Source organism: Alosa alosa, chromosome 9 (assembly GCF_017589495.1).
Source record: "Alosa alosa isolate M-15738 ecotype Scorff River chromosome 9, AALO_Geno_1.1, whole genome shotgun sequence".
NCBI lineage: Eukaryota > Metazoa > Chordata > Actinopteri > Clupeiformes > Clupeidae > Alosa > Alosa alosa.
Genome location: NC_063197.1, coordinates 30,448,042 through 30,463,041, shown reverse-complemented (window position 1 = coordinate 30,463,041; position 15,000 = coordinate 30,448,042). Strand labels below are relative to the sequence as shown.

At 46.9% G+C, this 15,000-nt stretch overlaps 1 protein-coding gene across 2 annotated transcripts in view; it reads left to right on the top strand.

The window, feature by feature from the left end:
• The window catches only part of dlg1a (discs large MAGUK scaffold protein 1a), a 66,300-nt gene that overhangs the window by 32,349 nt on the left and 18,951 nt on the right, over positions 1-15,000 (top strand). For both annotated transcript variants that reach the window (XM_048252104.1, XM_048252105.1), the window contains exons 4-10: positions 6,118-6,186; positions 7,272-7,322; positions 9,435-9,559; positions 10,828-10,997; positions 11,466-11,602; positions 12,979-13,123; positions 14,435-14,549. In XM_048252104.1, coding sequence (XP_048108061.1) covers positions 6,118-6,186; positions 7,272-7,322; positions 9,435-9,559; positions 10,828-10,997; positions 11,466-11,602; positions 12,979-13,123; positions 14,435-14,549 — 812 coding nt within the window. The remainder of the gene's footprint in view (positions 1-6,117; positions 6,187-7,271; positions 7,323-9,434; positions 9,560-10,827; positions 10,998-11,465; positions 11,603-12,978; positions 13,124-14,434; positions 14,550-15,000) is intronic.

The window sequence follows — 15,000 nt, the reverse complement described above, 5'->3', positions numbered from 1 at the left end:
CCTTGGGTAGTTGGTTTTGGAACTCACAGTCCTACCAGCAGGCATATGGTTTTCAATTGTATTTGTATTTGTTACTTGTCAGTTTATTTAGTTTATTTATAGAGACGAACGAAACGAAATACTGGAATAAAGAACGAACAAACTATTGAAACCCCTGAGGCGTCCGAAGTGACTTACTGGAAGGCACTACAAGTATATTAGATTTTGTGTGCTGGAGTTTCCTAGCTGTATGCGCTGTAATCGGTGTCAGTGTGCAAACCCCTATAGATGACTAGCCTGTGTTTGTGTGTGTGTGTGTGTGTGTATATGTGTTCTTTTGTGTGAGTGATTGTGTGTGTGTGTGCGTGTGTGTGTGTGAGATGTGTGTGTGTGTGTGTCCATGTGTGTGTGTGGTTGTGTGTGTGTGTCCATGTGTGTGTGTGTGTCCATGTGTGTGTGTGGTTGTGTGTGGTCACAATGCCGAGTGATGGTGGGGAAATATGCCGCTTGGACAATGAATAGGGAGGAGAGAGAGAGAGAGAGAAGGAGAGAGAGGGGGGGAGAGAGAGAGAGATTGAGGGAGGGAGAGAGAGAGAGAGGGAGAGAAGGAGAGAGAGAGAGAGAGGGGGAGAGAAGGAGAGAGAGAGGGAGAGAGAGGGAGAGAGAGAGAGGGAGAGAGAGAGAGAGGAGGGGGAGGAGAGAGGAGAGAGGGAGAGAGAGAGGGAGGGAGAGAGAGAGAGAATAGAGAGAGAGTAAAGAGGAGAAAGTGAAAGAGAGAGACAAACAAAAGAGACAGAGTGACGTGGGAAGTGGAGCAGAAGGGAGTGTGTGTGTGTGTGTCTGTGTGTGTGTGTGTGTGTGTGTGTGTGTTTGAAAGAGAGGATTTATCTCCTTGCTGCTCCAGCTCCTCCTCACTGTGCTCGCTCCACGGCAGCGGGAGGGTTTGGGGGCTGAACAGAGGAGGCCACGGAGGAGAAGAAGTAACGACTGCACAAGAGAAACGGAGGAGAAGAAATAACGACAGAACAGGGGAAACAGTGGAGAGGAAGTAACGACTGCACAGGAAAAAACAGAGGAGAGGAAGTAACGACAGCACAGGAGAGACGGAGGAGAGGAAGTACCAACAGAACAGGGGAAACAGAGGAGAGGAAGTAACGATAGCACAGAAGAGACGGAGGAGGAAGCAAACACAGAAGAGACTTGATGAGAAGAGACGGAGGAGGGGAAGCAACCACAGTTAACAGAAGAGACTGAGGGAGGAAGCTAACGACTGCACAGGAGAGATGGAGGAGATGAAGTAACGACTGCAACAGAAGAGACGGAGGAGGAGAGGAAGCAAACAGCATGGAGAACGGAGGAGAGGGGAAGACTGAGCACAGAGGGAAGCAACGACCGCACAGAAGAGACTGAGGGAGGGGAGAGGGAAGCAACTAACAGCACAGAAGAGACGGAGGAGAGGAAGTAACGACAGCACAGAAGAGACTGAGGAGAGGAAGTAACGACTGCACAGGAGAGACGGAGGAGAGGAAGTAACGACAGCACAGGAGAGACGGAGGAGAGGAAGCAAAACCACAGCACAGAAGAGACGGAGGAGACCTGGGAAGAAACCCACAGCACAGAAGAGACGGAGGGAGAGGAAGAACTAATACAATAACTGCACAGGAGAGACGGAGGGAGAGGAAGTAACGACAGCACAGAAGAGACGGAGGAGAGGGAAGTAACGACAGCACAGAAGAGACTGAGGCAAGAGGAAGTAACGAGGAGACTGCAAGGAAGACGGAGGAGAGGGAAGACGACTGCACAGGAGGATGGAGCAATGAAGTAACGACAGCACAGAAGAGACGGAGGAGAGGAAGTAACGACAGCACAGAAGAGACTGAGGAGAGGAAGTAACGACTGCACAGGAGAGACGGAGGAGAGGAAGTAACGACAGCACAGAAGAGACGGAGGAGAGGAAGTAACGACAGCACAGAAGAGACTGAGGAGAGGAAGTAACGACTGCACAGGAGAGACGGAGGAGAGGAAGTAACGACAGCACAGAAGAGACTGAGGAGAGAAGTAAGACTGCACAGGGAGAGAGAGGAGGGAAGTAACCCACAGCACAGAAGAGACGGAGGAGAGGAAGTAACGACTCAACAGGAGAGACGGAGGAGAGGAAGTAACGACAGCACAGAAGAGACGGAGAAAGGAGAGAAGGAGAGAAGGGAAAAGAATATGAGAAGAAAAGAACAAAGAGAAAAGAACAGAGGGATTGCAGCGTAGAAGAACTGAAAAGGAGTTGGATTCCTGCCTCACACACACACACACACACACACACACACACACTCATTCTGCCACATTCCTTTACATCCTCTTTCCATTCCTACCCCACTGCCTGCTAGTCCCTACTATTACTACTACTACTACACATACACACACACACAGACACACAGACACACAGACACACACACAGACACACACACACACAGACACACACACACACACACACACACACAGACACACACAGACACACACACACACACAGGACACACACACACACAGAGACACACACACACACACACACACAGACACACACACACAGACACACACACACAGACACACACACAGACACACACACACAGACACACACACAGACACACACCCACATTCTGTACACCCTCTCTTCTCTGCCCTTTCCTGCCCACTTCCCTGAGCTACTGAGCTGCCATGACCAGCTGCCATTCCCCTGCCCTCTTAGACCAACACACACACACATACCAACACACACTCCCTGGACAACACACACATTCAGGCCAACACACACACACACAACACACAAACACTGACCAACACACATTCCCAGGCCAACACACACACACAGGCCAACACACACTCCCAGACCAACACACACACACATACCAACACACACTCCCTGGACAACACACACATTCAGGCCAACACACACACACACAACACACAAACACTGACCAACACACACTCCCAGGCCAACACACACATTCGGGCCAACACACACTCCCTGGACAACACACACATTCAGGCCAACAGACACACACACAACATGCAAACACTGACCAACACACACACGCTGGCCAACACACACACACAGACCAGCACACACACGCTTGGTTATATACACACACACAACACACACTCTCAGGTTGGCATGTCCCCCTCCTGGCATCCCATCAGCAGTGGCACCAACTTACCCCTCCCCTCTCCCTACTCCTGCTCCCCTGCCCCCCATGCTCGCCCCCCACTCCCTCGTTCTTCTCATCCTGCTCCCCCCCTGACGCTCACCCCCCACTCCCCCCACGGTCCCACTCCTGCCCAAGGCCACGGGTCCACTCCACGCCCCGAGTCCCAGCAGGAAGACTCCGCCACCAGGGCTTAAGTAGAGGCCACAGCAGCGCAGCAGGAAGAAGAGCCCCACCAGCCATAAGGGCGCTTAAAGCCAACAGCCTTCCTGCTGTCTCGCCTGTGAGCTGGCGCAGGTGTACCAGCACAACTACAGCTACCGGAGGGCGCAGGCGCAGGAGCCTGGCAGTGGCAGGATGTGTGTGTATAACCTAAAACTGTGAGAGGACCTGTGTGTATAACCACACTTGTGAGAGAACATGTGTGTGTGCAGGAACGTGGAACGGGTGTGTGTTTAGACGCCACACACACTGCAGCGCACCCCACCATCAGTGAGTAAGGGCAGCAGGGAAGACTGGTATCCTGGAGTGTGTGTGTGTGTGGTTGGAGAACTGCTGTGTGTATGGGGGTCACTGTGTGTGTGTGTGTGTGTGTGTGTAGGGGGTCACTCTGTGTGTGTGTGGTTGAGAACTGCTGTGTGTGTGTGTGGGGGGTCACCGTGTGTGTGTGTGTGGCTGAGAACTGCTGTGTGTGTGTGGGGTCACACTGTGTGTGTGTGTGTGTGTGTGTGTAGGGGGTTCACTCTGTGTGTGTTCTTGGGGTCCACGCTCTGGGGGGTCACTGTGTGTGTGTGTTTGTGTGTGTGTAGGGGGCTGTTGAGAACCTGTGTGTGGCTGTGTGTACTGTGTGTGTGGGGTGAGAACCTGTGTGTGTGTGTGTGTGTGTGTGTGTGTAGGGGGTCACTCTCTGTGTGTGTGTGATCGTGTGAGAACTGTGTGTGTGTGTGTGTGTGTGTGTATGTAGGGGGTCACTGTGTGTGTGTGGTGAGTGTGTGTGGGGGGTGTGTGTGTGTGTGTGTGGGGGGTCAATCTATGTGTGTGTGTGTGTGGTTGAGAACTGCTGTGTGTATGTTGGGGTTCACTGTGTGTGTGTGTGTGTGTGTGGGGGGGGTCACTCTTGTGTGTGTGTGTGTGTGTGTGTGTGTTGAGAATCACTGTGTGTGTGTGTAGGGGGGAGCACTGTGTGTGTGTGTGTGTGTGTGTGTGAGTGGTGTGTTTGAGAATCACTGTGTGTGTGTCGGGGTGGGGGGCTGATTTGGGCCATTTTGGTTCTGCTGTGTCACACTTGAGTTATGACATCATAGTTATGATGTGTTATGGTTTGGTTGTGATGTGTCATAGTAGAATAATGATGTCATAATTGCCTTATGATGTGTGTCATTATTTGATTTTTCTGTGTCATGGTTTGGTCAAGTTTTTTTAATAGGTGGGTTCTGCTGGGTCATGGTTGTTATGATATGTCATGGTGATTTTCTTCCTCTTCCCCTTAACCCTTAAACACCGGTGTGACGGGAATGTTGGGAAATTAACATTCTAAAGAATATTCAGTTCATTGAATTCAACATAGAATTTTAGAACCTTCAATTGTTGCAGAACTTAGAATGTTCAAAAAACCTACACCTTTAAGGGTTAAGGTGTCAGAGACACATGCATGCTGGCCACCCCTGCTGATGGCTTCATTTAGTATGCCCTTTTCTGCAGATTGGTGTTTACCTGTGTGGCTCACGATTTAACCACTTGCAACCATTTGATTTTGATTTGTGTATCTACCCGTATAGTCCTCATATGCACAGTATACAGTATACCATATGCACAGTCTATATGCACAGTATATAGTATACCATATGCACAGTCTATATGCACAGTATATAGTATACCATATGCACAGTCTATATGCACAGTATATAGTATACCATATGCACAGTCTATATGCACAGTAAACCATGTACACAGTCGATATGCACAGTATATAGTATACCATATGCACAGTCTATATGCACAGTAAACCATGTACACAGTCTATATGCACAGTATACCATATGCACAGTCTATATGCACAGTATATAGTATACCATATGCACAGTCTATATGCACAGTAAACCATGTACACAGTCTATATGCACAGTGATGTGCATTACTTTGATCTATGCAAATCACTACTGCAACATTACACTGACCCTTTGGGGATTAACAAAGTCATGTATGTATGTATGTATGTGTGTGTGTGTGTGTGTGTGTGTGTGTGTGTGTGTGTGTGTGTGTGTGTGTGTGTGTGTGTGTGTGTGTGTGTGTGTGTGTGTGTGTCCGTCCATGCATTCCCTCTGTGTCGTCTCTCATGTGATTTTGTAGTTTGTTACTGAGACGACATTTATGGGCTGTACAGGGGTAACAGACAATTATGCTTCTCAACTGTAGGGGGACCCTGAGAGCGATTCCTCTTAAGTGCTGCTTTATGTGTTATTTCTAAGCAGTGAGACTGTTCGTTTGAACAGATTTTTGGTGGTTTTGCGGTCATGGCTGTAGTTCACTCAAGGTTACAATGTAGTGGAATATCCGTGTGTGTGTGTGTGTGGATTTGGATGTGTGTATTTATGTGTGTCCAAAAAAGTGGAATAGAAATGGTAAAATTATAGGTGACATGACAAATGACAACTGATTAGACACTTGTGCATATAATGACTCAATTGATGAAATAATGCTAAAATGTTTTGGGGAAAGCAGTTGCTGTTTGTTCGAAGTGATGAGACATTGCTTTTATGATGTGCACAAGTGACTGCATGCTGTGGAGGCTGAAGTAGTAGTTTTGAGAATTTAAATTCTGATCTAAGTAATGCACTAAAGTGACTGAGAAAAAACGCTGTGTGTGTGTGTGTGTGTGTGCGTGTATTTATGTGTTTTTATATATGTGTGTGTGTATTTATACATGTGTATTTTCTTCTTCCAGGCAAGTCCAGCACCAGTGGTGGTGAACACAGAGAGCCTAGACGCGCCTTACATAGACTCGCCTCCTTACGTGAGTGTCACTTCTCACACACACACCTTCTTATGTGGGATTCAACTCTTATGGGCACACCACCTTACCTAAACTTGTCCCCATATATAGACACGCCTCCTGTGAGATTCAAGTCTTATGGACACGCCCCCTTGCATAGACATACACCCATGTATAGACACACCTCTTTTTCTGAGTCTCAGCTCTCATAGACACACCTCCTTATGTGAGTGACAGCTCTCATAGACACACCTCCTTATGTGAGTGACAGCTCTCATAGACACACCTCCTTTCCCACTGACCTGTAAGATTCTGTGGATTCTGTGGGGGTCACCACTCACCATGTGTCTTCTCATCTCAGAGGGAGAAGAAGGTACACAGAGAGAGTGATAGAGGGAAAGATAGGATGAAACAGAAAGGGAGAAAGAGATGGAGGGAGAGAGGGAGAGGGAGAAGGGGGTAGGAAGATTGTAAGAGAGGGAGGGAGGGAGAGGGACAGAGATGGAGGGAGAGAACAATGGAGTGATGGAGAGAGAGGGAGAGAGAGACAGGGAGAGAGATGGAGGGAGAGAGATGGATGAATAGAGTGAGAGGGAGAGGGAGAGAGCAAGAGGGAGAGAGCAAGAGAGAGAGAGAGAGAGAGAGCGAGAGAGAGGAGAGAGAGAGAGAGAGAGAGCAAGAGAAAGCAGAGGAGAGAGCAGAGGAGAGAGGAGAGAGAGAGAGAGAGAGATTGAGAGAGCCAGGAGAGGTTTGCAGAGGAGAGAGAGTGAGAGAGAGAGAGAGAGAGAGAAAAGAGGAGAGAGAGAGAGGAGAGAGTGAGAGGGAGAGAGAGAGAGAGAGAGAGGGCAGAGTGAGAGAGTGAGAGGGAGAGAGCGAGAGAGAGAGAGAGAGAGGGAGAGGGCGAGAGGGAGAAAGCGGGAGGGAGATGTGTGCTTGCGTTTGTGGAGCTGTCCGTGGTGCTGAAATGAAGATCCATCAGCAGCTCCACACTTGTTTCTGCTTAGAGCTTCATTATCTACCAACTCTCATTGTCTTTTTATCATTTACTAAATACATCTCTCTCTCTCTCCCTCTGTGTATGTGTGTGTGTGTTTGAATATTTACAGGTCAATGGAACAGACGCAGAGTACGAGTTTGAGGAAATCACTCTGGAACGGGTAAGACTCCTCACTGTGATGACACTGCCCTCCTTTCTGCTTCCTGCCGTCCTCCAGTTTCACATGCAGGCTTTCCCCTCTCTCGGAGCTGCCTGAGCTGCTCTCAATAAAGCCTGAATGTATGTGTGTGTGTGTGTGTGTGTGTGTGTGTGTGTGTGTGTGTGTGTTGTGTGTGTGTGTGTGTGTGTGTGTGTGTGTAAAAGACCGCCAGTGGGGATGCTCTGACCTCGATCAGCATGCCTCTGTATTCACTACACAAAGAATCATGGTCTCTAACAAACAAATACATACACACATACCCACACACATACACACACACACACACACACACACACACACAACACACACACACATGCACACACACACACACACACACACACACACACACACACACACACACACACACACACTGACACACACACACAAACAAACATACACACAAACACATGCACAGCTGCACACACTAGCACACACACACACACACACACACACACACACACACACACACACACACACACACAACACATATAGACACACACACATGCATAGATGCACACACACACACACACACACAGCCACAGATACGCAAACTAATTTACATGCGCGCAAACACACACAGATACACACACAGATACATACACATACACACTGTTTATACCCTAATGCCACTTTCCAAAGGTTTTGTGAATAGTCTTGTGTTTTATTGAAAACCAGCCTATTCCTGATGTGAGGGAGGGCGGACATAGCTTTGAGATTTGATGTGTGATGCCATGATTATGAGGAGGAGGAGGAGGAGGAGGAGGATGATGCATTTAATGGGTCTGGTGTGATGCCATGATTATGAGGAGGAGGAGGAGGATGATGCATTTAATGGGTCTGGTGTGATGCCATGATTATGAGGAGGAGGAGGAGGAGGAGGAGGAGGATGCATTTAATGGGTCTGGTGTGATGCCATGATTATGAGGAGGAGGAGGAGGGAGGAGGAGGAGGATGCATTTAATGGGTCTGGTGTGATGCCAGGATTATGAGGGAGGAGGAGGAGGAGGAGGAGGAGGATGCATTTAATGGGTCTGGTGTGATGCCATGATTATGAGGGGAGGAGGAGGAGGAGGATGATGCATTTAATGGGTCTGGTGTGATGCCATGATTATGAGGAGGAGGAGGAGGATGATGCATTTAATGGGTCTGGTGTGATGCCATGATTATGAGGAGGAGGAGGAGAATGATGCATTTAATGGGTCTGGTGTGATGCCATGATTATGAGGAGGAGGAGGAGGATGATGCATTTAATGGGTCTGGTGTGATGCCATGATTATGACGATGAGGAGGAGGAGGATGCATTTAATGGGTCTGGTTGGATCATGGGAGCACCGTGGCCGCCTTCTTTCTGCTGCTTCTGAACGCAGTCTTGACGTTAAGCTGAAGCGCTGTGACAAAGCACTACATGAGCAACAGACCAGTGATGTCCGGTACAGGCCTCTTTAACAGAACCCAACCAAAGTGGACCAAAAAGTGGACCAGAGGACTTTCTGTATTCACATTGTGAGTTCATTTGACACTGAATTCTTTCTGCTCCACTTCAGCTCTGATTGGGCATCAGTCGTTCCTCTGTAGGGCACAGATCTTGCTGCTTTGAATTATGGGAAGTGTAGTTGCTCAGGTTTAGCTTTAGTGGGCAGCCGTGGCCTACTGGTTAGCGCTTCGGACTAGTAACCGGAGGGTTGCCGGTTCGAACCCCGACCAGTAGGCACGGCTGAAGTGCCCTTGAACAAGGCACCTAACCCCTCACTGCTCCCTCGAAAATTGTTGTTGTTGCAGGCAGCTCACTGCGCCGATTAGTGTGTGCTTCACCTCACTGTGTGTTCACTGTGTGCTGAGTGTGTTTCACTAATTCACGGATTGGGATAAATGCAGAGACCAAATTTCCCTCATGGGATCAAAAGAGTATGTATACTTATACTGTATTTTCATTGTCATTCATTATCGTGTGTGTGTGTGTGTGTGTGTGTGTGTGTGTGTGTGTGTGTGTGTGTGTGTGTGTTCAGTGTGTGTGTGTGTGTGTGTGTGTGTGTCTGTGTGTGTGTGTGTGTGTGTGTATGTGTGTGTGTTTAGGGGAATTCCGGCCTGGGCTTCAGTATAGCGGGAGGGACAGACAATCCTCATATAGGAGATGACCCCAGCATCTTCATCACCAAGATCATCAGTGGGGGGGCCGCAGCCATGGACGGACGCCTCAAGTACGAACACACACACACACACACACACACACACACACACACATACAAACACACACAGACACACATACACATACACACACACACACACACACACAGACACACATACACATACACAGACACACATACACACACACACACACAGACACAGACACACACACGCACACACACACACATACGAACACACACACACACACACACACACACACACACACACACACACACATACACACACACACAGACACACATACAGACACACACACACACACATACACACACACACACACAGACACATACACACACACACACACAAACACATTTTAATGCTTTTATTTGGACCTTAACACAGGAGAAGATTCACAGATCCACACATTGAAGGAAGTATGTTACACTTAGGCAGGTCTGATCAAACACAAAATGCATTATGCTATTTTCATTCTTTCTGTACTGCATGATTATGGGTAAACATGGCATCGTCGCTTCCAGATGGATATACTACCGATTATTGCAGAAATGGAGCAGTACTTTGCGAGTTTTTGGCATTTGGCTTGCTTAATCCACACAGTCGCAATCCATGTAAAACAATTGTTCCTCCGCGCTTCTGTAATTAACTATCTGGTGCGTCAACGGGAGAGGACTAATGTAGCGAGAGAGAGGAGTTTACCGCAGCAACACAGATGTTTAAACTTCAGATTTTATTTCAAAGTGCCAACATAAGGGACTAACGTTTCGACCTTAATGACTTGTTATACTAGGTACAGTATATATGAAATTTGAAATAGAGATGTTACCATGTATTTGATTTCTATGTCTATTTTCTCTATGTAATATTGTCCTTGTTAGTATAATTATTTGTTATGCCTACACCCTTCAGGGCTGTTAATGTTTTGAGTGCAGCCTATGTCTATGGTAGCCATAGGAAGATTGAGGTGCTGCCCCTTGCACACCTGTCAGGTGTTCCTCTTTAGCTTAATAAGGTACCACTATCTATGCTTGCCATACTAGACACTGACGAAGACGTTGCAGAACGTTGAAACGTTAGTTTATGCATCTGTGTTGCTCCGGTAAACTCCTCTCTCTCCATGTAAAACAAGTTTGTGCACATGGCCAAGACTCCCAAACACAAGAATGATAAGTTTGCATTGAAACCCCCATGTTAGTTAGCACACACACACATACAGTACACACATACACACACACACACATGCACACACACCTCCATGCTTTCCTTAACCCTATAAACGTTGTTTGTGTGTGTGTGTGTGTCCCAGGGTGAATGACTGCATTCTGAGTGTGAATGATGTGTGTGTGCGAGAGGCGACGCACAGTCAGGCGGTGGATGCCCTCAAAGAGGCCGGTGCCATCGTCAGACTCTACGTACGACGACAGAAATACCTGAGCCACAAAATCGTTGACATCAAACTCATCAAAGGACCAAAAGGTGTGTGTGTGTGTGTGTTTGTGTGTGTGTGTGTGTGTGTGTGTGTGAATGTGGTTATTTCACCCACAAACAAAATATGGCCTTGAAATAAAAATGGATTCAGTAAGTTAGTCATAGTAAGTTTGGTATAGAAGAAACGTTTGTGTATGTGTGCGTGTTCAAGTTCAAGTTCAAGTAGTTTATTGCCATGTACTCATTAAAGGAATTATAAGTAATGAAATTATTGTGCTCAAGAGCCAGCTCAACTTTAAATTAAAAGTAGTAATTAAAAGGGTATATTATGTGTGTGTGTGTGTGTGTGTGTGTGTGCTTGCATGTGTGTGTGTGTGTTTGTGTGTGCTTGCATGTGCGTGTGTGTGTGCTTGCATGTGTGTGCTTGCATGTGTGTGTGTGTGTGTGTGCTTGTGTGTGTGTGTGTGTGTGTGTGTGTGTGTGTGTGTGTGTGTGTGTGTGTGTGTGTGTGTGTAGGTCTGGGCTTCAGTATTGCTGGTGGTCTGAGTAACCAGCACATCCCCGGAGACAACAGCATCTACGTCACAAAGATCATCGAGGGGGGAGCGGCACACAGAGACGGAAGACTACAGACGGGCGACAAACTACTGGCAGTAAGAAAACACACACACACACACACACACACACACCCACACACAAAACACATGTAGGGCTAGGATGAGAACATGTCTAGAGTTTGGAGTCAGGATGAGAATGTGTCAGTGTTCCAGGTTAGGATTAGAATTAGGATGAGAATGTGTTAGTGTTCCAGGTTAGGATTAGCATGAGAACATGTCAGTGTTCCATGTTAGGATTAGGATGAGAACGTGTCAGTGTTCCAGTTTAGGATTAGAATTAGGATGAGAATCATGGACGGATTATGATCTTTCGGGCCCCTGGGCCCAGATGTGTTAAGGGCCCCCCCACTAAATGTCGCATATGTGGGAAGGGGGGTTGGGGGTCCTCCCCCAGAATTTTTTTAATTTGTATGATGTGATTTCCTGTATTCTGGTGCATTTTGGGGATGGCCAATACTAAATTAAATCAGATTCATAGCCTACATCCTGATTTGTTGATATTGAGGCAATGATTCCATGCAAAGGCTTGGGCTTCAGGGCCCCCTGACCCCTTGGGCCCCTGGGCCTGGGCCCGGTAGGCCCATGCAGTAATCCATCCCTGATGAGAATGTGTTATGCTGCTTTCGAGATGTCTCGTAAATCATCGTACACTCACCCGTACAACATGTACCAATGAGTGGCTTTAGGAACGCCTTTCTCTCGAGCCACGAGGGGCATTAGCAGGAGGCTAGTCATTGTTATTGTTTTGTGCTACATGTAGCCTCTAGCTAAACGGCTGGAAAACAAATTGTTACATTGTATTGCAGGCACAGCAAGACCGTGCAATGCATGAATTGGTGACCAGATTGAAGCAGCAATGTAATCTAGTGTGTAAGAGCATTACATCAACTTTAACATGACCAACACAGTACATATGCAAAAAAATACATGTCATCTCATCTCAACTATGGGCTTGCAGCCATGTTTGTTGTAAGGTCATATCGTCCACCTCGGGGTACCCTCAAGTACTCGAGGTAAAGTGGGCGATGCCTGCCCAAAATGCCGCAAGAAAGCTGGGTAATTTACACTTTCCAACTCGGGCGGCGGATTTACAAGACATTTACGAGACATCTCGAAAGCAGCATTAGTGTTCCAGTTTAGGATTAGCATGAGAACGTGTCAGTGTTCCAGGTTAGGATTAGCATGAGAACGTGTGAGTGTTCCAGGTTAGGATTAGGATTAGAATGTGTCAATGTTCCAGGTTAGGATTAGGATGAGAACGTGTTTTGTATGTAGTGGCCATGGAAGACTTGAGATGAAGAAAGTAGGGTGTGTACTGTACATCTACTCACAGCCACAAACTGAAGTAAATGCAAATCTAATGTTTGTGTGTGTGTGTGTGTGTGTGTGTGTGTGTGTGTGTGTGTGTGCAGGTAAACTGTGCGTGTCTGGAGGAGGTGACCCACGAGGAGGCTGTGGCTGCGCTGAAGAGCACACCTGATGTGGTTTACCTGAAAGTGGCCAAACCCTCCAGCGTAGTCATGAGCGACAGCTCTGCCCTGCCGGACATCACCAGCAGTGAGTGATGATTACTGCCCCTCAGTTAAAGCCTCTACCACACGTGTGTGGGTCTCACCAGCCTAACCAGCAGGCCTGACTATGCACTCTGCAGTCAGCACAGTCTCCTGGCTCTTGTGTGATTCTCGTGTGATATTCAGTAGAACAGCACAGTCTCCGGACTCCCTGTCTCACATGTGATATTCAGTAGAACAGCACAGTCTCTCACGTGTGATATTCAGTAGAACAGCACAGTCTCCGGACTCCCTGTCTCACATGTGATATTCAGTAGAACAGCACAGTCTCTCACGTGTGATATTCATTAGAACAGCACAGTCTCCAGACTCTCGTGTGATATTCAGTAGAACAGCACAGTCTCTCACGTGTGATATTCAGTAGAACAGCACAGTCTCCGGACTCCCTGTCTCACGTGTGATATTCAGTAGAACAGCACAGTCTCCTGTTTCACGTGTGATATTCAGTAGAACAGCACAGTCTCTCACGTGTGATATTCAGTAGAACAGCACAGTCTCTGGATTCTCGTGTGATATTTAGTAGAACAGCTCAGTCTCCGGACTCTCGTGTGTGATGTTGATTAATAGGAAAGATGCCCTTAACTCATTGAGTGCCATGTGTTGAGTGCCAAAAACGTAATATTACGTTTTTAGCTTTTTTTTAAATTACGAAACTAGACACTCTAACACACCTTATATGTGATTTTGGGAACTCTGTGATGAATGGAAATGAAATATATGACGATCGAAAACGCAAGATCTGGACACAAGATTTTATCTGGACGTTTGATCTTAACTCGGATTTTGATGGTTGCCGCTTTGTTACGAATCAGTCACTGATTAGCCTATCAGTGACATGCACACCAGGTCAAAATCAGGTCATTTATTTTCGTGGGTTTATCACTAGGTGGCAGGTCTCGTTAGATCTCTTCCCAGAAACTTTGCAGGCAACACTTCTCAGGTGCTGAAGGGAGAAATGAAAAAGTCGAAGAAAAAGATATTGTACCCACTGAGAGCTTAAAGTCTCACCTTTCAAACGAGCCATTGTATGTGTTCATAGCTATAACACAGAATATGCTGTGGCTCTACAAAAATCATCAACAATGGTCTAGATTGCTGGCACTCTAGGACAAAGCTTCCGAAAACAGCTTGGCATTCAATGAGTTAAGATGTCCTCTTGCCCGTCTGCAGGTTGGACATGCTAACGAGCTAACACGCTAACATGCTAATGGATGTAGTGGAGCTCAATAAAGAAGCTCAATAAAGAAACGTAAATGCTAACACGCTAACATGCTAATGGATTTTGCCTGTGCTGCAGCATATTCCCCCCACGGGGACAGCTATATTAGCCCCCCTGGACACCTGACGCCCCCCACACCTGGACACTACTCCCCCCTCCCCACAGGCATGCTGGGAGAGGAGGACATCCCAAGGTGAGAAGTCTCCCATTGCTAAAGCATGACATAGAAATGATGGGCCCTCAAACTTGTCTGTTACCAGTGTGTGTTTGCACAGTGTGTGTTTAACCAGTGTGTTTAACCAGTGTGAGTGTTTTAGTTGTGTGTGTTTTAATGATGCATGTTTTTTTATGTTTATTTTAACATTTTTGGGGTATTTTAACACTTGATGGGAATGAAATGAATGAATGAATAGTGAGTTAATCCATCAGTCATTTTTACAGAAAAAGCCGTGACGATATGTTTTCAGCGAGCATGTTTACTGTAATAAATAGTGTGTGTATTAAAGTGTGCATTTTTAGTAGGGACTGTTTTGTTTTAGGGGTGTGTGTGTAATTAATACTATTTGTATGTGTCACTGAGTAGTATGTGGTGTGATGTGAAAGTTTTAGTGGGTATTAAACATGTGTATGTTTATCGGTCTCTG